The following is a 23094-nucleotide window of genomic DNA, read 5'->3' as shown; positions in this document are numbered from 1 at the left end:
GGTCAGTGCTACAGTCTCCAACTTTAAGCAGTCATTGGATATGCCATTTGGGAAGACTAAAAACTACAAGGGGGGGAGGGGAATATCCAGTCAATGCCTCTAAAGTCACTAGACCTACCAGGGGGAGCACATAAGATGGACAAGGCAGGATGTCTCCCCTGAGAACCACAGTGGTGATCATGGACCATTCAAATTGAGAAGTCAACAGCTAGTCTCCCAGCAGATTAACTGCAGTGCTGGGGTACTATTTATTGTTAGCATTACTGGAGCACCTAGGAACCACTCACCTAGGTACTGTACAAACAGAACAAAAGACAGTCCCTGCCACAAATAATTTACAATCTAAATATTACTCAAAAGATAAGACTGATACAGACAGAGGAATACAAGGAAACTGAGCCAATATTGGTCATTATGATAAGCAGTGGTCTCAGCACACCAATAGCTTAACCATTGTCAAGAGGTGTGGTGTGTTATTTTGGTAGGCATCACAGAGTAGTGGGGAGAGACACACCTGCTTGGATACATGGGTCCCAGATCCTTCTGGGTTTTAAAGCTGATGAACACCTTGATTTGAGCACAGATGTTGTATGTTCACTGAATCCTGCACCACCAAGGAGCTAGGCAGCTGCTTTCTGAAAACCCGTTCCTCAAGTACTAACATCCTTTCTCCTTTTGTTAAAACAAATCCAGGTCTCTCCCTGTTTCCTGCATATTCAAAGTTTCTGTTTAACTGGCAGGGCAAACCTATCCTCTTCAATTACTGCAGCTTCCTTTTCCCTCCAACTTTGCCTGTATGCATATCCTAAGAAGAGAGACTGTTAGCTCAGCTTCATTTCCACTGTATTATCCCATCTTTCCTCAAACTCTATTCTCCGTTGAACTCAGCAGCAAATAAAAAGAAACAAATAAGTCAGCCCTGTGCGTCTCGTAAGTGGAGCTAGCAAGCACAGCAATGGATCAAAAGCTTCTGAGCCAGATAGGGTTGGTGGAGCTGCCCTGTAGTTATGGCTGCTTTACTTCATCTTTGCTGCATAGTCACATGATGAGAGAGGGGAAAAATTGGCTGTCATAGTAATGTGAAGTGGTGCTACCTGTAGCCATTTGGACTATTTTGAATGGCATACGACTGTGACTACAAAACCACACTCTCCTTAACACAAATCCACCCAGTGGACCATCGTATCTCAGAAGTCGCCCATTACTAAATACCAGGGTCAGATGTCAGAGATCCGCTGTCCTGCGTGTACACCAGCTTCAACCCACTGCACAGAGGCCAGTGCCCATCCAGGCACTACTGTGTATGGACTCAGGCTCTGCATGGGGCAGAGGGGGAGCAACAGCTGGTCCAAAGAGGTGTAACTAATCAGAATCTGGCCCCTAGTGTATTGTAAGCCACCCCCAAAAAAAACAGGATTAGATTTTCAAAGTGCTCATCACCCAGCAGCTTCCAAATGCTGTCCACCCATTTAGCTCCTAAATAAAAGCTGGGTGCTAAGCTCTGGAAAAACTGGCCTTAAATCTCCAGTTTACTGCTGGATCTGCTCTCCAGAGAGGTGAACATTTGCCATTAATGTCAGTGTGCGCAAAGAAAAGATCTCCAAGTCTCTAATCGAAACTGCCACAGGAGATCGGAGGGGAGATTTTCAGAGGTGCCTACAGGGATTTAGGAGCACATATCCCGCTGATTTGAAAATGAATGGGACTTGTGCTCCTAAACCTCTGTAAGCACTTTGGAAAATTTTCCTCCACAATAGCGAATGCCTGACAGGAAAGCAAGATAATCCACCAGCCATTCTTATTCACTCTGTAGAAAAACAGTAATTAATTAATCGTTTTCCACGATATGCATCTGAGGAAGTGAGCTGTAGCTCACGAAAGCTTATGCTCTAATAAATTGGTTAGTCTCTAAGGTGCCACAAGTCCTCCTTTTCTTTTTAGTAATGTTAGAAAAGTCCCAGATCAATCCGTGTTGCATGGGAATACTTTTTCCTTCAGTGCTAAACCGTCATGTGATCAAGGAATGTTAAAGGAATATTTCCATGGATAAGCAGCAGAGTGGAAACTGTTTGCCTTCCTTCAGGCAAGGAAGGGTAATTATAATAAAACCAAAAAGCAGCAGAGATTGTGCTTAAAGTCGAGCACAGAACTCCCTGCTTGAATCTCTAGACCACTATTTCTTACACCAAGTATGTGTGTAAAATTTAGCAAGCGCAGATGGCGAAAGCATACTACCCACAAGTACACAACGCCATTGGGTATAGTTTCATCTGTGCCTGTACACATGTAAACTGCCATTCTGTAAACCCCACTGGAAGTTACTTGTATAAATCCTTGTGCATTGAGATGAGATTGTAACCCTCTAAATTCATTTGGCAGCAAAGTAAATATTTTAATTATTTAATCTGGAGCTGGACTTTAATTTTGTTAAATCTGTTAGGTCAATGGCAAAAATCTAAAACTAAGTAATCAAACCACTGTATGTGACTGCTTGCACTTAAGCTAGCCTATCCCTGGGTCTATTAGCATTATTTTCAGGTGTTTTTTTGTTTGTTTGTTTTTTTCCTTTTCTCTCTAGCCTTAAGCTTGACTTGGATATAGTATTAATAGGGCAATTATTCAGAATGGCAAATTTTTAAACTGCCTTCAGATGTGTGCATTAATCAGGTCCAGCAAAGTAGGGTTGACACTAGTTTCCTTAGGACTCTCATCCAAAGGTGAACTTCAAAATTCTCCAGGAAGTGGGAAGCTTGATCCAGGAGGGGGCACACTTCCCTGGGAGTTAATCCTCAGCTAATGCCCCAGGGTAGTAATGGGAGGCATTGGACTGTCCAGTGTGCTGTACTTTGGATAAGGTATACAAAATTAAGGACCAGATTCTCACTTATACTAAGGCCCCTTCTAGGCACTGCTGAAACAGTGTAAATGAAAATCAGGGATAAGTCTTGACTATGGCACTGTTGATGAGGGTCCTAGTCCTAGTGTCCTGGCCCAATTGCAATCAAGCTAATTTGCATTCTGCCTATAAGAAGTCTCTTCAGCTTCACTTAGATCGACTATTCTCCTTTTCCTGCATTTAGCTATTGCTGAGCCCTGGTCTACACTAGGACTTCAGGTCGAATTTAGCAGCGTTAAATCAATATAAACCTGCACCCATCCAGATGATGAAGCCCTTTATTTCAACTTAAAGGGCTCTTAAAATCTATTTCCTTACTCCACCCCTGACAAGTGGATTAGTGCTTAAATCGGCCTTGCCGGGTTGAATTTGGGGTACTGTGGACACAATTCAACGGTATTGGCCTCCAGGAGCTATCCCAGAGTGCTCCATTGTGACTGCTCTGGACAGCACTCTCAACTCAAATGCACGATTGTCTGCCATTGCTCTGACGCAGGGAGGGGTGACTGACGACATGGCTTACAGGGTTGGCTTACAGGGAGTTAAAATCAACAACAAAGGGGGTAGCTTTACATCAAGGAGTATTTCAGGCAGGACTTCCTGGAGGGTTCCAATAAGAAATGGTGCACCTAAGTTATTGTTCTTATTAGAACAAGCAGGCTGGTCTGGCCTCTGATACATGGCTAGATTTACCTCGCTGCACCTTCTCTGTGAGTGACTGCAGTGTTACCTAGAAGAATGAGTCCCCGAGGCGGGGGGGGAGAGGATGGGTTTGCAAATGAGTACAAAACAAATCTGGTCTATTTCTTGTTTTGATACACTCCATCTATCTTTTACATCTTTGGCTGGCAGCAGACGGTGCAGAAGGACTGCATGCCATCCACATCTCATGGCTCGGCAGAAGATGGTACAAGAGGACTGCTAGCAATCCGTATCGCCTGCCCGCTCACCATAAGACGGTTCAATAGGACTGACTGCAGGACTAAAGAGAATGACCTGATCAAGTCACTCCAAATTTAGTCCCTGCGCACATGTCTGCCCAGGTGCTCCTGATCGACCTCACAGAGGCGACCAGGAGCACCTCGGACATGATGATGACAGCTACCAGTCCTACTGTACTGTCTGCTGCCACAAGGCAATGGGTTGCTGCTGCTGTGTAGCAATGCAGTACCACGTCTGCCAGCACCCAGGAGACATAGGGTGACAGTGAGCTGAGCGGGCTCCATGCTTGCCGTGGTATGGCGTCTGCACGGGTAACTCAGGAAAAAAGGCACAAAACGATTGTCTGCCCTTTCTTTCACGGAGGGAGGGAGGGAACGGGGGCCTGACGATATGTACCCAGAACTACCCGCAACAATGTTTTAGCCCCCTCAGGCATTGGGATCTCAACCCAGAATTCCAATGAGCAGCGGAGACTGCGGGAACTGTGGGATAGCTACCCACAGTGCAACACTCTGGAAGTCGACGCTTGCCTCGGTACTGTGGAAGCGCTCCGCCGAGTTAATGCACTTAAAGCATTTTCTGTGGGGATACACACACTCGAATATATAAAACCGATTTCTAAAAAACCGACTTCTATAAATGCGACCTAATTTCGTAGTGTAGACATACCCTGAATAATCTTGCACTATTAAACAGCTGCTGTGTTGTGTCCCTGAGGTGGCTGTATTGCACTGATGGCCAAAGCTATTTATATATTTAGGGCTTCTGTTTTGGGGGGTATTTTCATTTTTCAGAATTTATTTTTGGCAATGTAAATTTTTTTATGCAGATGTAGAAAGACAATGGAGCAAATTAACCAATCAATTTGCAAACCTCTGGAAGATAATAATGTGATAAGTAACAGTCAGCATCGATTTGTCAAGAACAAATTGTCAAACCAACCTGATAGCTTTCTTTGACAGGGTAACAAGGCTTGTGGATAGGGAGGAAGCGGTATCTTGACTTTGCTAAAGCTTTTGATACTGTCTCGTATGACTTTCTCATAAACTCGGGAAATGCAACCTGGATGGAGCTACTATAAGGTGGGTGCATAACTGGTTGGAAAGTCATTCCCAGAGATTAGTTATTAGTGGTTCAGTCATGCTGGAAGGGCATAACGAGTGGGGTCCTGCAGAGATCAGTTCTGAGTCCGGTTCTGTTTAATATCTTCATCAGTGATTTAGATAATGGCATAGAGAGTACACTTATAAAGTTTGTGGACGATACCAAGCTGGGAGAAGTTGCAAGTGCTTTGGAGGATAGGATTAAAATTTCAAAATGATCTGGACAAACTGGAGAAATAGCCTGAAGTAAATAAGATGAAATTCAATAAGGACAAATGCAAAGTACTCCACTGTGTGTGCAACTGACTGTTCGTTCCTTACAAAATGGGAAATGACTGCCTAGAAAGGAGTACTGTGGAAAGTGATCTGGGGGTCATAGCGCACCACAAGCTAAATATAAGTCAACAGTGTAACACTGTTGTGCCAAAAAAAAAAAAAAGCAAACATCATTCTGGGATGTATTAGTAGGAGTTCTTGTAAGCAAGACACGAGAAGTAATCTTCCGCTCTACTCCGTGCTGATTAGTCCTCCACTGGAGTATTGTGTCCAGTTCTGGGTGCCACATTTCAGGAAAAATGTGGACAAATTGAAGAAAGTCCAAAGAAGAGCAACAAAAATTATTAAAGGTCTAGAAAACAAACCTATAAGGAAAGATTGGGGGGGTGGGGGAAATGGGTTTTAGTCTGGAAAAGAGAAGACTGAGTGAGGACATAAGTTTTCAAGTACATAAAAGGTTGTTACAAGGAGGAGGGAGAATTATTCTTCTTAACCTCTGAGGATGGGACAAGAAGCCATGGGCTTAAATTGCAGCAAGGGAGGTTTAGGTTGGACATTAGGAAAAACTTCCTAACTGTCAGGGTGGTTAAGCACTGGAATAAATTGCCTAAGGAGGTGGTGGAATCTCCATCACTGGACATTTTTAAGAGCAGGTTAGACAAACACCTGTCAGGGATGGTCTAGATAATACTTAGCCCTGCCATGAGTGCAGGGGACTGGACTAGATGACCTCTCGAGGTCACTTCCAGTCCTATGATTCTATGCCCCAAAAGGTGGGGGGAGGTTGGGGGATTTTTGTGTACATACATACTATAATAAGTAATCTCGTTGTAATGTTTCCCAGTGTGTGCTATTGACATAGCACTGTTTCAAACAGCACCATGTTAAAGCACACTAGATGACTAGAGAACCGTTAGTGCTCATCAGCAGGCTCTACACAGATCAATTAATGTGCAACACCTCAGTGCACTTTATAAAACCGGCCCCTGTAGTCTACGTTTCTGCTGTGGAGACCCTTACCATTTCTGGTATCTTTCCTATGTTTTTTGGATAAACGCTGATTTCACTTTTTTGTATTGGGGGTGGTTTTGTTGGTGTTCAGCGGTTAAAACTTAAAACCAGAAGCCCTAATAATAGTTTTATTGAGAATATTTTTAAAGGACAAGGTAAAGATTTTCTCAATAAAACTAACACAACATTGAGCCAAACACAACACGTCACTGAAACAAAGCAAGTACTGCATCCAAACAAGACAAACGTTTAAATAAGTATACTCTCCCTGACTCTGTTCACAGGAGTGAAGGGAATGGCTGTGTTGCCTAAGGATGGAAGAGGATCATGCTCATGTGAAAGCCCCGAAACAGCAGTGACTGGGATGGTAAGTTTATATTCACTTTTTACTTGTCAGCAAGTTATGGATTCATGCTCTCTGGAAACCAATAGTAGGTGACAGCTGTCAGAGTGGTAACTGTGTTAGTCTGTATCAGCAAAAACAATGAGGAGTACTTGTGGCACCTTAGAGATTAACCAATTTATTTGGGCAGATGGCCTACATTTTCCGCTGTGTGATGACAGAATTTTCCTTGGCAGGAATAGTTTATCAGTATAAGTTCCATGCTACTCAACTGGCCTCAGGTGGGTCCTTTCCTAAATATTTTGAGACCTGATGCAACAGGGAGGCTTAGGAGGGCTGGTTTTTAGGATATGACTGAAATATTTGATTTCTAGCAGAGGTGACAGCAACACCGATTGGAGCACTGAAAAACAGGCAACTCTTAAAGGGATCTCAAACAAGTGCCAGCTCTGTTGCCGCCCAGTAAAATGTTTTCGGCAGCTCACAGCAAAACTAGGCTTTAGCTAGTTTGTTTGAATGAATCAATTTTGAGACCCACCCCTCCAGCCTATTCTCTTCTCCACCCTCCTCAGAGCTCTCTCTTCATCTGGGCCAGGTCTGTGGTCCCTAGGGTCACCAGCTCCTTGTAAGCACTGGGAAACCGCATGTGGAACAGCTCAGAAACCTAGGGAAGGAGTAATAGACAGAGACCCATGTATACCTGCACACCACTTAGAGTCTGGGCTCAGCTTGCAAGGTGCTGATGACTCCGAGTTGTGTTGAGTACCCTCAGCTGTTGGAGAGGCACGGCCAGAGGTGGATATATTTCTGGGCAGTTCTTTGTCTTCCTGCCGTGACTTCTAATGTACGGTCTGGGCACATACAGTTGTGTGTTTAGAAATTTGAAGAAATAAGTAAAAGATGCAGGCGGGGAAAATAAAGGACTGAAGTCCATGGGAGTTGAAGGCAATAAGCTCCTTGTAAAATCAGGACTTGTGTTCAATGCCTATTGAGATAAATACATGTGAAACGTTCATATCTTGGACCATATGTGACCTGGAGTCTCTAAATTCCTGAGTTCCTGTGGCTTCAAGTAAAATCACTACAAACCTAAATATACTGGACAATTTTGTGGAACCACAAAAGTGCCTCCCATATTAGGAAATCTACAGGAACACCAAGTGAGAGCTCATCTTTCTCTCATTTTTAAAAATAACATCTTACTTAATAAAATGATCCTATGCACAGCAAAGGGAAAAGCTTAATGACATTGGCAGAGTTCTGTAATAGGAAGGTGGACTCGGTTATCGTTGTCACTATGAACAAAATCAGCAAAATGTTGTTACAGGAAACGGAATAAAGAACAGTAAAGCACCCTTAGCGGCATTCAAAAAAACCAAAATTGATCAGAGCAAGTTATCCCAAGCTGCAATGTTCACTCAAAAGTTGCTAACTTTAGCAGAGCTTCATAAACTGCATGGTGAAGTTTGAGGTTTATATTTTTGCAAAGATTACAGACTGTCACTAGTTCTGTGCTAGAGTATGAAACAACCAGACAGCATCTGCTTCTCTAAGCTGCAATCTGCTGAGAGGCAAACCCAATCCTGTTGAATCCCTAACACAATTCACCTTGCTGCTTTGAACAATGAAATGACCAATGTAATACAAAAAAGCATGAATGGGCCCCATTTGGATCAAGTCCAAAAAGCTGGATACAGATATAGCTAGAACATTTTTAGATGATAACCATAGAGGTTCATTGCTCAGCTGGTGTAAATCAGCATAGCGCCATTGATAACACTTGTTGTTTTACACCAAGTGAAGACCTGGCCCATAAAGTTCCTCTCAGCCTAATGAAACCTGGAATTGTAAGACCAAATTGTGCTCTAAGTCAGGGGTCTCAAACACGCAGCCCACGGGGTTATTTCCTGTGGCCAACCAAGCTCCCCGCACCCCCCCAGGTTCCCCCTGGAGTTATTTCCTGTAGGCTGCCAAGCTCCCCTCCCTCCAGCGTGCTGCATTCCCACTCCTCTACCTACCTCCAGGTGCTTCCTGCTGCCAAACAGCTGTTTGGTGGTGCTTAGCACCAGGGCCGGCTCTAGGCACCAGCAAACCAAGCACATACTTGGGGCGGCATTCTGGCCCTTCTTTTTTTTTTTTTTTTTTTGCTTCAGCGGCATTCCGCTTGGGAGAGCAAAAAGCCTAGAGCCGGCCCTGCTTAGCGCTTTCCAGGAGGGAAGGGTGAGGAGCCACGTGCTGCGGAGAAGAGGAAGGGATTTGGGGCAGGGACAGGGCGAAGTTGGGGTGGGGACTTTGGGGAAGGGATTAGAAAGGGGGTGGGAGGAGGCAGGGCCTCATGGAAGGGGTGGTGTGGGGGGGGGGGCGGGGGCAGCGGGGTGTGTGTGTGTCAGTGATGCGGCCCTGGGGCCAATATATTAGTCTTCATGTGGCCCTCGTGGTAATTCAAGTTTGAGATCCCTGCTCTAGGTTATGCACATTGCCACGCCCTTGTCCCTGAGGCCCCCAATGGAGGATGCGCAGCATCCGATATTAAACTACTGCACCTTGTGACTAAAATGAAGTGTAGCATCAGTCTTCTTTATGCCACAGTTAAAACACGGCCCTCGTGAACAGTTGCTACATGTCACGTCTTCAAGACCAGCCAAGCCAGGCCCATGAGTTCATGAAGACTCAATTTCAGAAAAATCTTATTGCGGAACTTTACTTTCTTGATCTGCTTGCATAACCTATTATATACATGCAATGCTTTCTGGATGGTGAGAATAACATGTTCTCTGCTATTTGAGACTCTCTTGTAGCTGTAGTTCAAAATGGAGATTGTGTGTGGGTGGTATAAACTGCAGCTGTTTTCTTTATTCTTCTACCCTCGTTACTGCTTAATGGGAGAGAGTTGACATCTGCGTATGCCATTCTGTTCTTCCTCTGCAATATTTACTTTACAAGTGATAGGGAGGCTCAGTGTGGACAACCTGTAATTTCAATTGCAGATTTTTGTAGCGATGTCTGGTCAATAGGTAGGTTCTAGGGAATCGGAGCTCTAGTTATAACTGATAATTCAATCCACGGGCTAGGATATCTTTCAAGAGACACGCATAAACCAGAGCAGGCAGTTCAGATTATCCCTTTAGCCCACTGTTTTGGCTGTGCTGCAGTGGGTACCCTTGCAAGTACAGTATTTTCCAGGGACTACACCTCTGATCAGCAGTTCTGGCATGGTTCAGGGACCATCTTAAGCTGCCTACACTCATGGTGGCGTGTAGAGTCAAACACTGCACACCACCCAAGCACAGGTATAAATAGGGTGACCAGATGTCCCGATTTTATAGGGACAGTCCCGATTTTTGGGTCGGTCTTATATAGGCTCCTATTACCCCTCCACCCCCTGTCCCAGTTTTTCACACTTGCTGTCTGGTCACCCTAGGTATAAATAGCAGGGTAGACAGTACTGCTTAGGCAAGCAGGATCAAGACATGTCAGAACCCTAGGGTATGTACCCTACACGGTTCTCTGCATGCCCAAGAAGTGCAGTGTTCTGCTTCAGGGAGCTGCCAGAGCCTTTCTCAGCTGTAGTGAAAAGCTCCAGCACTCCTGAAGCTGTCAAAGCCTTCCCTCATGGCCGTCTCCTCCCTGCCAGAGCTTTTAACTGCAGCACGTATGCTACATGCCTTGCCGCCACAAGTGTAGACAAGGCAGCATTGTGCAGCCCCATATTTTAATAAACCATTGAAAGGACCAAGTACACATCATGACATTGTACCTTAAGTACATATGTGGCCCCCTTTACCATAGAATCTGAGCCCCTTACAACCATTTAACCATACAACACTCTTGTGAGGTAGGGAAGTGCTGTTCGCGTCATTTTGCAGGCGCGGAACTAAAAGTAATTGACTTGCCCAAAGTCACGCAGGAAGTCTGGAGTAGAGACCTGAACCCATGGCTCCCAAGTCCTAGGCTTCTGCCCTAACCACTAGTCCAATTGCTTCTGCTTTATTACCAGAATAGTTACCGAAGACCCAGGCCCTGAATCTACACTCATGCTAACATACACCAATAGGAGATGAAAATTAGTCCAACAAACTCTGGCAAGTTTCATTCACTTCATTGGGCTGTTTCTACAACAAACCAAAGGCCAGAGCACCAAGAACAGGGTAAAGAGGTGGGAACTGACTCTTACACAGTGTGGCTTAAAATGTCAAAGGTGACCAATGACTTCAGGTGCATCAATAGTTTGGATGCTCAGATTGAGACATCTTAAAGGGGCCTGACTTCCAGGGAGTGGATGCTCAGCCCTCAAGGGGTTAGGTACCCCAAATCCCTGATCATCTTTTAAAATTTAGACCTGCATGTGTGGTATAGGAATTCCTACCCCCCGTAATTGGTGTCAGATCTTGCTATCATTCCAAGCATGGGGGTCTGTTAAAATCCATGAGCATGCTATGAGTCAATTTCAGAGAGCAAATTAATCTATTTTAGGTAGCTAAAGCCATCCTCGGTTGACTTCTGCCAGTTTGAATTCTTATTCTCCATAGGCCAAATTTTCCTCTTACACTGGTTGCAGCCACATTCATGGTCAAGTCAATGGGACTGGAGTGAAGTAATGGAGAGGAAAATCTGGCTAATTTATTGGGTTGCTCAGAGTGCAAAACTAAGCATTCATTTACAATTATGCCTTTCGCTAATTGCTCTTGAACACGTACTATGGCTGATATTGAGCAATGCAGCAGTGTGAGTTGTCAAAAGCTATTACAGCCATTACGTTTGACCTGTGGCACTGTAATGTTTTGTGCCTCAGCTTGGGAACTGTCACAGGGAAGTACCAAAACTGTCATTCTGTCATGCTGGTGTGTAAAATGTACCCACCTGGCTTCACACCCAAAGACAAATATGATTGCCCACTCAGAATGTATTCTAATGAGATATCAAAATGCAAGAAGTGATTGGTAGTGCAGAGCTGGATTTCCATATAGATTGCAGTCTCTTTTAATGAGCAGGCCTAAAATTGGATACTAGTCCCATTGTAGCATTATAGTTACATTTTGCATGATTTCACTTATGAGCTGAATATGCAGTGAATCTAAGATCTCCATCTTCTACTTAATTTGGTGAGAAGCTATGCTTATCCAACAATGGCCTGATCCCAAGACACCTGATATCAGTGGGGCTCTTTCCTTTGTAGTTCAAGAAAACAGCTGTTTGTCTTTAGCAGTTGTTTTTATCATTGGAGAAGTGAGAATTTTATTTTCTGACTATATCAAGTTTCTTCAGTACTAAGAATCTCTGGGTAGACTTGGTTTCATCACTTAACTATTCCAGTGTGATTGGTCTTCTCTCTTCCATAGCCAGTGCCATATCCTGTGCTTGTGACCATTCTAACATCATTGTGAGAGTTGGGACTATCTTGAATCTTCATAGCCTATATCCTGGGTATGAGGAAAGCTAGATGTAGATGGAAGACTGCTTAATTTATGAAGATTTGTATTTTAATATGTAAAATTCAGGAGCTTTAAAGGTATTGGAGTTTAGCAGCATGGAGACAGAAAAGATTAGTAATATGACTTAGCACTTTAAAAAAAACAATATTAAGGGTCTTACTGATCATCTTTAAAGAGATAAATAATGTAGAATCAGTTAACCTGTGTGACTGTCTTTCCTCTTATGGCCAAGGTCAGCAACATTGATGTTGATGAATCAAAATTATCCTTTGGTTACAATAAAGATAAATATTCCATGATCAATGGATGGTTTTTTTACTCATAGATTACAGGCATGGTATTGCAAATATTTAAACCTATGAGGGTCTTGAGAACTTGCAGCCCTAAGTCTTTATTTCCATGCTGGTGGAGGTAAATGTAAGAATTCCCTTGGATACAAAAGGTTTTGAAGTCTCTCATTTCTCAAATCTAATAGAATGAATACAATTAGTAAGATAAGCACCTCTTCTCTTCAGTGTGGTGAAACCAGCTCCTGCAACAGAACCAGCTCCCTTACCCTCTGTCTGTGCAATGTAAAGGTGAACAATGCCTCTACAGGGGCAGGTATCCAAGCTCATCCACCAAAAATGTTGTCTGAATGGTCTATTATGCAGCCACATCTGCATTATTTAAAAGGCCTACCTCCAACTTCTGTCTGTCTCCTTCTCCTCTGGCCCTCCATCCTGTCAGTATCCCTCAGGGTTTTGTTTCTGCACTCTATCCTTGGTCAACGTCATCTGGTCGCACTGCTTCAGCTATTGCCTATCACCCCTATATTAATACATTCTTGATCTACCTCTCCACCTCATAGTCTTCCCTTCCATTCCGCCTCACATCTCCACTTGCCTCAGTCTTCCTAGATGCCCTACCACCATCCCAAAATTAAAATGGCACAAAATAAACCCCTCTTTCACCTCCCTCCCATCCCATGTCATACCTGTATTTTTCTCCCTTTTTCTCCTTTCTATGTTACTGCTGTTGACTTGATAACCTCCCTGTTCCTCAGCCTAGCCATTTTCTTATCTTGTAATGCAGTTTCCTTCTCATCCCACATTCTGGCATTAAATCCTGCCAGTTTTTCTGCTACCCCTCTTCCAAAATCCACCTGTTCCTCTCCATTTTGATCACTAAGGTCTCTATCTTACCTTGACTCCTGCAGTCTCCTCTCATCTGGACTTCAATCCATCCAAAATACTGTCTCAAATCTAGCTTGCATGCTACTCTAAGCACATCCCAACTCTCTTCAAAGCCTCTAAGTGGCTTTCCCCCTCACTTTTTGCACCAAATAGAGGCAATAACTTACACTTCAAGTCAATTGAAGTTTGTTAGTTCCTACAAGCCTCCCCTTTCATTTCCTGTCATTTTCCCTACTTGCCTCTGCCAAAGGTCCATAACTGCCCCTTTTGATTACTTCTGTCATCTGCACCTTCCCTCATGGTGACCCTTAATCTTGGAACCACCACTTTAGTACACTCTAACTCAACTCTCATTATTATTTATACTTGGAGAACATAACAGTCCCAATGAGGGATCAGTGCCTCATTGTGTTAAGTGCTGTAAACACACATCATAAAAAGACTGTCTCTGCCCCACAAAAATAACAATCTAAATAGTTGTACCCGTGTTGTTCCCAGGATTAGAGACAAGGTGGGTGAGGTAATATCTTTTATACACAGAATATGCTCTGAGGAAGTCCAAGATACACAATGTCACACATTCAAAACAGCCTTCACCAAACAAAGTGAAGCAGATCCCATCATGGAACAAGACACACAAATGCTCTCAGAGAACCTGCTTTAAGAAAAAAACCCCACACCTCAAATTGTCATGGACCACCCCACACTGGAATCCACAGAGGATATCACTAAACAATTACAACCCATACTTGATGGTGATCCCATCCAGATAGAAATCTTTCCCAAACCCCCCTCTTCGGGCCTTCAAACACCTCACCCCAACCTCATCAGAAGCAAGCTCCACACAGAGGGAAACACTAACTTAAAGTGGCACCAGCCCCTGCTACAACAAATGCAAAACCTGCAGACCTATTACCACAGCTACAATAATCAATCCTCCCCTCCCCACACACACCTTTCAAGAGCCATGCATCCTACACAGGCCTATCACAACATATGGTGTATCTCATCCAGTGCACTAAATGGTCCAATAACTGAGTGAAAAGAGACCATCACTAGACTCTAGAATGAACTCTCAGAAAAATGAGACAAAAGCACCATATCACCTGTGGGTGAACACTTCTCATAAAACAATCATTCCATAGCTGACAGTCCTCATTCTCAAAGGAAAGCTGCACCACACCTTAAAAAGAGGAGTTTAAATTCATAACTTTGCTAGACACTAAAAATCATGGATTCCCTAAAGACTCTGGATTTACGGCTGACTATAACATCACATAACCCGCTAGCCCTCCTTTGTCCTATGACTGCAATGTGTTAACTACCCACTTCACCTTGAATGGTATCTTGCAACATGGGTTAAGCAAATGAGTGAACAGTCTGTTCCGCTTGGTATTTAGCTGTCACACTCTGCGCTTGTGTACACTTGAAATGCTCCTGAAGCGTTTTAGCATAGCAGAGATACAAGCTGGGGTGGAATTGTGCAGAGATGTACATAACTTTTATTGCTATGGATTTGTGATGACTGTATTACCCAAAATTAGGAATTGCCATGAGTGAGGTATGCAACTGTTCCCAAACAAGGTGCAGTAAAACTCATATCATGCCACATAACATGTGTTATAGATTTCTTACAGTGCGTGGGTGGGCTGACTTATTTGTTTTGGAGGAAGAGGGAAGCTGAGGGCTGAATGGTGGGACTGCCCACTGAAAGAGTAGAAAACATGATTTCATGTTGATGTCAAGTGCAGAATACAGTAACTTCATTCTATTGGATTCCACTATGAATAGTTCTCCACTCTGGGACTGTTTACACATCCACACGCTGTAGTAAGTATTAGTAGGATTAGGTTTGTAACTTGATGGTTGATGAAACAGTTCACTACTTGCACAACACTGAAGTCAATGGGACTACTTGTACCTGGTTGCATGATCAGGCTTTTATGTGATACAAACATGCAGTAAGATGGATATATATTTATAAGTGAGCCTCTTAGCCATCTGAGGAATGTAGCAATTAAAATTTAGTAATAGGGCAGGACATAGAGACCTCTAGCAAGACTGAGCCCCTAGTGAGGTTAGGAGCTGTACAAACACATTGTAATACCTTCAGGGCAGGGACTGTCTTTTATCTCACTAGACAAGAAGAGAAAGTGACTTTCCTTAAGTCATGTAGTAGGTTAATGACAGAGCCAGGAATAGGGCTCCTGCCTCCCACGCCTGTTCAGTATCCACCAGACCATACTGCTTCTCTGTAATAAGTATTCCACCCTTGTATTGAATATAAAGCATTTATGAATGTGACCTCCAAGTTTCCCACAGCACTTATGCTAACTAACTGACCGGATCACTGAATTCATTGGGCTCTTAGGAAATGCACAGAGAACAGCCAGGAGTTCCATTTTCCTTTCATACTTGTAGTACTGCACAGCTGTGTGTTCCTTCGTTCAAATTATCAGCATGTCAGTCTGAGCTTGGGGGGGAAGATTCTAATCTCCAACTTTCTGGCTGCTAATTTAAGACTTTTTAAATCTGCATTACAAGAAAAACCCGTTCCTCTTCCTCACTGAAAATTGTGGATGGAGACGAACAGATAAGGCATCACATTTCATTGCCACATTTCCTTTCCTTTTGTAATGGGAGGAGACCTGAGAAAAGAGGTCCCTGTTTCTTAGTGAGAAGTAAACCAAGACTTAACCCCCCATCCCTACAACAGATTACTATAGCTACTCTATCACGGTCAAGGCTGCAGCAGCCTTTGTGGATGTGGTCCCCATCCCCTTTACCCCCTACCCCCACGTAGGTCTGAGATCCACTTTTCCCAAAGCCTGACTGAAACTACTCTTACACAAGGGCACCTCCATGGCTTCCATGAAGACTGCAGAACAGTGCTGCCCTGCACACTAGGCCAGAGCATGCAGGGCCTTCCATAACCCCATGAGTCACAAATAGAGCTGTCAGAGTTCCTTCTCCACTCTGAACTCTAGGCCACAGATGTGGGGACCCACATGAAAGACCCCCTAAGCTTATTCTTACCAGCTTAGGTTAAAAACTTCCCCCAGGTACAAACTTTGCCTTGTCCTTGAACAGTATGCTGCCACCACCAAGTGTTTTAAACAAAGAACAGGGAAAGAGACCACTTGGAGACATCTCCCGCCCCCCCATGCCCTACACCCCCTTTCCTGGGGAAGGCTTGATAATAATCCTCACCAATTTGTACAGGTGAACACAGACCCAAACCCTTGGATCTTAAGAACAATGAAAAATCAATCAGGTTCTTAAAAGAAGAATTTTAATTAAAGAAAAGGTAAAAGAATCACCTCTGTAAAATCAGGATGGTAAATACCTTACAGGGTAATCAGATTCAAAACATAGAGAATCCCTCGAGGCAAAACCTTAAGTTACAAAAAACAGGAATAAACCTCCCTCTTAACACAGGGAAAATTCACATAAAACAAAAGATAAACTAATCCGCCTTGCCTGGCTTACCTATACTGGTTGCAATATTGGAGACTTGGATTAGGATGGGTTGGAGAAGATGGATTTCTGCCTGGCCTCTCAATCCCAAGAGAGAACAACACGTAAATAAATAGCACAATACAAAAGCCTCCCCCACAAGATTTGAAAATATCGTGTCCCCTTATTGGTCCTTTGGGTAGGTGCCAGCCAGGTTAGCTGAGCTTCTTAACCCTTTACAGGTAACAGGATGTTGCCTCTGGCCAGGAAGGATTTTATAGCACTGTATACAGAAAGGTGGTTACCCTTCCCTTTATATTTATGACAAGAGCATTTTCCCATCCTTGGGTATTCAGCCCAATACTGGGCCTTCCAATAGTTGGACTGAAAGAATTTCTTCCTTTGAGATTTTCCCAACATATTCCCCATTTTAAGGGTCTGCCTCCCTGCCCAGCAGAGTTGTTCAAAACTGAAGGTACATTCTTGGTATAATTGTACATGTGAACAAAATGTGCTTCACTGAAATTAGACTCTAGGGTGTCACTAAACGATTCCATTATTAATGAAGGGAGGGCATAATTTTCTTCTGGGGTTGTAACTGTTAAAAATGCAAATTACAAGCAATAGGCAATACTCATTTAAAATATCTGTTTTGAAATATTACTTGACTTCCTGTGGTGTATTATCTGTGCCCTGCCTCATTAATACTAATTAAATGCTTCCCTGCTGTAAGAAGTAAAAGAAAAAAAAAATCAAAACAGCATCAGGGTTACTTGCTATATTGCTTCTGCTAACAAAACAAAACTCCATGTTGAACTTATACAATTAAATCTAATTCAGTACAGGGGCAGTAAGATGGGGCAGGAGGTGCTGTACTGAAGATTCAGAAATATGTTAATCTCTTTGGAGTTGCAGCATCTTCGGCTCTTATAAAGGTCACCATTTTCTTTTGAGTTCTTTTTATTCACTTTCTGCTTTCTAAGCCTTTAGGGCACACTTGCATCATGTTGTCAAGCTTTTCTCTCCAAGCGCAAGTGCTAGAAACTTACTACTTTACTTGTTTTTTTTTTTTTTTAATGAAAACTGAGATTCTATGATCCCAGCAGGTGCAGCGTTAAGAAAAACACCAAATCTTGCAAGATTTGTAATATAGTCACGACAGTTGGCAACATCTGAGGTTTCTTATCTATCTTCCCCCAACAGCATCTTTGTCTGTGATCCTCATGTACCTATGCACATGTAAGGGGACTGTTGCCCCTTACTAACATTCAGTGGGGGTGTTTTGGTTGGCTAGCTCCCAGTACTAAAAAGGGGGAAGGGTCGATGGGGAATCAGGACCCTGAGACTGACAGCCCCCAGGAACAATGGGGAGAGGCCAATGCTCCAGGTCAGCCTGAATGACGGGGCGGGCTGGCTAATCAGGGAGTCAGGAGGCCAGGGAGGTCCCGTCTTCTGTGTGAGCTGGAATTGCCAGGGTCAGACAAAGTGGGGCCGAGCTAAGGAGAAAGCAGGGGCCCAAGCTAAGCTGGGGAGCAGAGCTGTGCCAGATCCAGAGGAACCAGAAAAGCAGCCCAGAGAGAGCAGACCCTGTGCTGGGAGCAGAGCAGCAGCCACAAAGCCAGAGGCACAGCCCCAAGAGAGCAGACTTGCCCTGGGAGGAGAGCTGCAGCAACCAGAGCCAGAGGGGCCAGAAAAGCAGCCCAGGAAGCAGGTCAGTGCTGGGAGCAGAGTCACAGAAGCAGCCTGCAGAGCAGACCTGTCCTGGGAGCAGAGCTGGAGCAACCAGAGGCAGAGGGGCCAAAGAAGCAGCCCAGAGAGCTGGAGGCAGAGCAACAGCAGCTGTGCAGAGACCGAGTGGTGGAGCTGGGGGGACCCTGGGCAGCAGGCCCAGCACAGGGAGATGCCTCAGCCAAGGGGCTCTGCAGGTCAAGCTTGGATCAAAACCCCGACGGGGGGGGGGGGGGGGGGGGTGACACTGGGAAGAAGGGTCCTGCCACTTAAAGCCTGAGAGCGTGTGGCCACCACCAGAGCAAGTGTCCAACCCCCAGCATCCCTGCAGCACAGCCAGGGCCTGAGAAGAAGGCCTGGGACTTACAAGGGACAGACTGTGAACTGCCCGGACATTCCAGAGACACTGTTTGTGATATTCCCTGCCGCAGAGCGGGGTGATGTTTCCTTTAACCTTTCCCATTTTTCCTTATTCTTTTTAAAATTAATTGTTGATTAAATAACTTGCATTTGCTTTAACTTGTAGGTAATGGTCAGTGGGCCAGAGAAGTGCCCAGGGCAGAGAGACACCCCGGAGTGGGGACACCCTAGCCCCTGTCCTAGGTGACCACAGCAAGGTTGGAGGTCAAGCCCCCCAGGAACCCTGGGCCCAGCCTTGTTGGGGTCACGAGGACTCTGCCAGACAGGAGAGTGGAAGGGGAGCCCTCAAGGGCAGGGAGGCCACTGGGTAAAGGAAGTGGGAGCTAGGACTCAGATCCTTTTCCTAGCCCACTTCACCGGGGTAGTGCAGAAGCCAGGAAAGTTCCCCACAAGAGCGGGTCTATTCCTCTGTTTACACACATGTCGTAACTTGGCCTGCAGTTACACAGGGGCGTAAGACCTCCCCTTATAAACCTGTGTGAGCTATCAGGCAGAAAAGAGAAGGCAGGGACTGTGCGTCCACCTACTCCCCACCACAATCAGGTGGATAGAGAAGGGTACAGGCTTGGTTCTATCTATCCTATTTACTGACAATACATGTGAGCCAGCGTGTATGTAGGGGGGTGGGAGGGGAGAGATGTGAATGACCCATACTAGCAGTAAATTACAACTTCCCGCTCCGTACCCCGAAGAAAGCAGGAGCCGAACCTCTACTTTGAGGGGTGTATGAGTCAAGGTGCCTTTAGGGGTGTTGCAGTTCAACTACCCCTTCCTCAGGTCTGAGCCTAAAGGCTCAATCTTGCCCCCAATGTATTCTCATCCTGCAATTTAGTTTATTCTGTATGAGTACCGAAGAGACCCCGCCCTAGAGCGGCACGCCTGGGTGCTAGGCACTGTAAACACACAGAACAAAAAACTGGTCCCTCTCCCAAAGAAAACTAAGGCTCTGTCTATGCTGCAAGCATAGGGTGCGATTCGGGTGCTCTGGGGACAGTGTGGGATGGCAGCTTGACACCCAGCTAGCTCTAGTTCGGTTGGGACAGGGAGCCGGGAAGTTGCAGTAGTGTGGACTAGACCTGGGGGGCGGGGGGGGGGGGAAGATATCCTAATTATAAAACAAGGGAGACCAGCTGGATGCAGACAGATGGGGGAACACAGTTCCCTGCGGCAAAGATCCCGTGTCATCCCAGCTCTAGGGTAGGCTTTAGCTTTGAAACACACCTAACAGCTCCCTGTACTTTCTTCCACCCTGCAGTAGCCCTGGCCTGAGACTCCCCAGGTACGAGGTGGACGTGGGTTTTCCTTCGCCGGGCCCGAGCCTGCCGGGAGGCTGGGGGGAGCCTGAGCGGGCGGCTCGCGGGGGCGGCAGCCCCAGCCCGCCCCTCGGCCGGCCCAGCGAGGCTGCTGGCTGGGCAGCCGCGGAGGAGAGACCGCGGGGAGGCGGCAGCGGGCTGGCGGCCTTCGGGGCACGCCGCGCGGGGAGGGGCGCTCGCCCGCCCCCCCCCCCAGGCGCGCAGGGGGCTGCCGCAGTTGGCTGACGGGCTTCCCGGAGCCAGAGCTGGAGCCGGAGCCTCCGGGGGCACCTCTGGCGCTGCACCCTCGCCGCGGGGGCTGCAGCCCGGGTAAGTGGCCCCCGCTGGGTGCGCGGGGAGGGTAAAAGCGGCCCCCGCAGAGGGCGGGAGCGGGATGCCCCGGGTGGGGGGCTTGGCCCCGGGTGGCTGCTGCGGCCCCACGCAGCCGGGGCGGGCTTGCGGGCCACGGGACTCCATGCCGCAGGGCGGGCGGCTGTGTGGGCGCCGGGGGAGTAAGGCAGGGCTTGTGGCCGGAGTTGTCGGGGGCTGGGCATTGGGAGCGGTCAGTGGCGGGGTGCTGGGGCGATTGTTTCGGGGAGGGGGCGCGGTCTGGATATTGCGGGGTGGGGGGGCGGGGGTGTGTTCCGGGGGGGGGGGGTTGTAAGGGCTTCATGAACAGCGCAGGGTCCGTCGCGTCGGGGGGAACAAACAGCACCGGGCGTTGGGGTGCAAATATTGCGTGGCTTAAGCGGGAGGAAGTTCCGCGGGCTGCATTTAGCTGTGACCTCCAGGCCTGCCTGGAAGGGGAAAGGGCGGGGGGCGGTTTGCAAGTGGGGTCCGCAGCTCTGGAGGGAGCGGAGCGGGGCTGGGCTGGGCTGGAGGAAGGCAGGCAGGCAGGCAGGCGCCCCTGGGGGGCTGTGTTTCTCTGCAGCTGGTTCGGTTTGTGCTGGGGGGCGAGGGCGTGGGGGGGGGGTGCTGTTGAGGGGCAGGGTCCTTTCTGTGTGATTGGCTCGGCCATAGGAGGGCGGTGGGGGGCCCAGATGAAAGAGGGGCTAACCGGGGGAGCAGAGCCCGGAGAGAGCAGCTGCTGCCCTTGGCAGGGGCATGGCTTGATGCAGTGACGCCGAGGGAGAGGGGAGCCGCCAGTGACTGAACCCTCCATGGGTGCGGAATGTCAAACACTCCCTGCGATTTAATCTGCACCAGCGTGTTTCCCTGCTGCTGCGGGCACTCGCCAGCCAGCTCTTTCTGTTAGCGTTTTACAGGGTTGGAGGGAGTAGCCTGGGGAGGAAGGCTAGCTAATGAAATCCATGCAGCAAGGATCCTGTGGAGTTCACTCATACAGCCCCCGCACAGCGCCTTCCCACTGGGGGTCCCCAGCAGTTCCTTTCAAGTCTCCTCACATCCTCTGCCTGGTTATTACGGAAGGATCCCACACTGTTCTTTGGGAAGCTGCAAAGCCTGACTTAATTCGCCTCCCTTTTTAAGCGCTGAGCTGGCAAGACCACTTCAGTCTTTTCTCTATGCTCCAGGTCCATTTGAACTTCAGAAAAGTCTTAAATGTAAATTAGGTGGGAATTCTTAGCACTCATCCTCTACGGAATATCAGGTAACATTTGAATAATATTTGCAACTGTAGGTACAAAGGTGACTGGGAGGCAATGAGTTAATTATCAGCTGGGAAATCTCAGTAGCACCCATGATAATTTGGGAGCTTTTCGAATGAGGTTATTTCTCTCAAGTGTTACAAATTTTCAGGGATCGTTTTTATTTAAAATTACCTTTCTCTGCTTGGCAAATGATGCCACCTCTGGATCACTGTGAAGTAACAAAGCACACTTGTTGCAGATTTTAAACGTTGAGGGTTTAATTTAAAGCCACTATAATATAGACTTCCCCCACTACTTCATACCCCATTTTTGGTGTCATTTTTGAAGGTTATTCAGATGTCTGTGTAGGAGGGTTAAGAGCCACTGTGTATGAGCAACCACTTGAGTTACTTAATGGGATTAATCATTGGTCAGAATGAGCACTAGCAGTATTAAGCCTTGGTGTTCAGCCATAATCACTTATCAGCTGCAGAAAATGTATGTTAAGGCAGTAACTTGTTTGAATGAATTCCCCGATTCTGATTTTAATAGTGAAATTAAAGTGTTTTTATTTTGAGATGTGATTAACATTTCAGCATTGTGATGAAATGCTGGATTCTAGCATTATCTCATAGCTCAGGTATGTCAATTGACATTCATGTCTGGTGAGTGCTTTGCAAGGGTTTTGCATAGCTGATAGGGATTTATTTCATTTCCACAATTATATTGTATTGACTCAACTGCCTTGGGAGTGCTACAAGGCTGCTTACCTTGTTTTAATGAGTGTGAGTTGATTCATATGTTACTAGCTCACAATGTTTTAAGTCACTACACACAGCTGAGTATGAAGTGCTGGGACACTTAAGATATTTGTTTAACATTCATTGTGCACATTCTTGAAAAGTCAGTTCATGGGTGAGGTTTTTTTTTGTTTAATTTCATTGCACAGCTCTGTGTCCGCCTGTATTTTTGACTTTGATAGCCCCTATCAGATTTTATTTCTGTACTAATTGGAAATTTTTAATGCAGATATAATTGAGGTTTAAAACACCTGCTCAAAGATTGTTTTACATGATGACCCATGTGAGCTCTTAAGTAAATTAAACCATGTAGGTGTCTTTTAATAGCACAGATAAGTAGCAGTAGTTCATAGGTTTCTGTATAAACCGATGGTTTTTCTCTTAATGTATGTGCAACTTCAGTACTAATAAGAGCTGTATGTGTACATTTTGAGTCTGATTCTGCTTTCTCTGCACACTCAAATTCCATGTGCAAGAAATATAAGACCAGGCCCCTTAAGGGGTTAAAAAAATGCCCTTAGGAACCGAAGTACCCAGAAGACCTTGCTTTAGAATCTTGAGAAACTGATGTATATTTTGAGAGTGGGATGGATTAATTCATGCCAGTTTTTGTCTGACTTGCTTCAGTGTT

The 23094-nt window shown here is 45.8% G+C and overlaps 1 protein-coding gene across 3 annotated transcripts in view; it reads left to right on the top strand.

Moving 5' to 3' along the window:
- LOC140911807 (PALM2-AKAP2 fusion protein) overlaps positions 1-23094 on the top strand; it is a 188144-nt gene that overhangs the window by 21955 nt on the left and 143095 nt on the right. Inside the window, exon 2 of one of the 3 annotated variants that reach the window (XM_073345686.2) lies at positions 6513-6595. In XM_073345686.2, the coding sequence (XP_073201787.2) occupies positions 6524-6595 (72 nt within the window). In that variant the 5' untranslated portion in view covers positions 6513-6523. Of the gene's footprint in view, positions 1-6512; positions 6596-20203; positions 20405-21385; positions 21684-23094 lie in introns of those variants that run through there. The other 2 variants (XM_073345689.2, XM_073345690.2) reach the window with 2 other exon arrangements.

Source organism: Lepidochelys kempii, chromosome 5 (genome assembly GCF_965140285.1).
Source record: "Lepidochelys kempii isolate rLepKem1 chromosome 5, rLepKem1.hap1, whole genome shotgun sequence".
NCBI lineage: Eukaryota > Metazoa > Chordata > Testudines > Cheloniidae > Lepidochelys > Lepidochelys kempii.
Note: the sequence above shows the minus strand (reverse complement) of the source record. Positions and strands in the feature narration are given on the sequence as shown.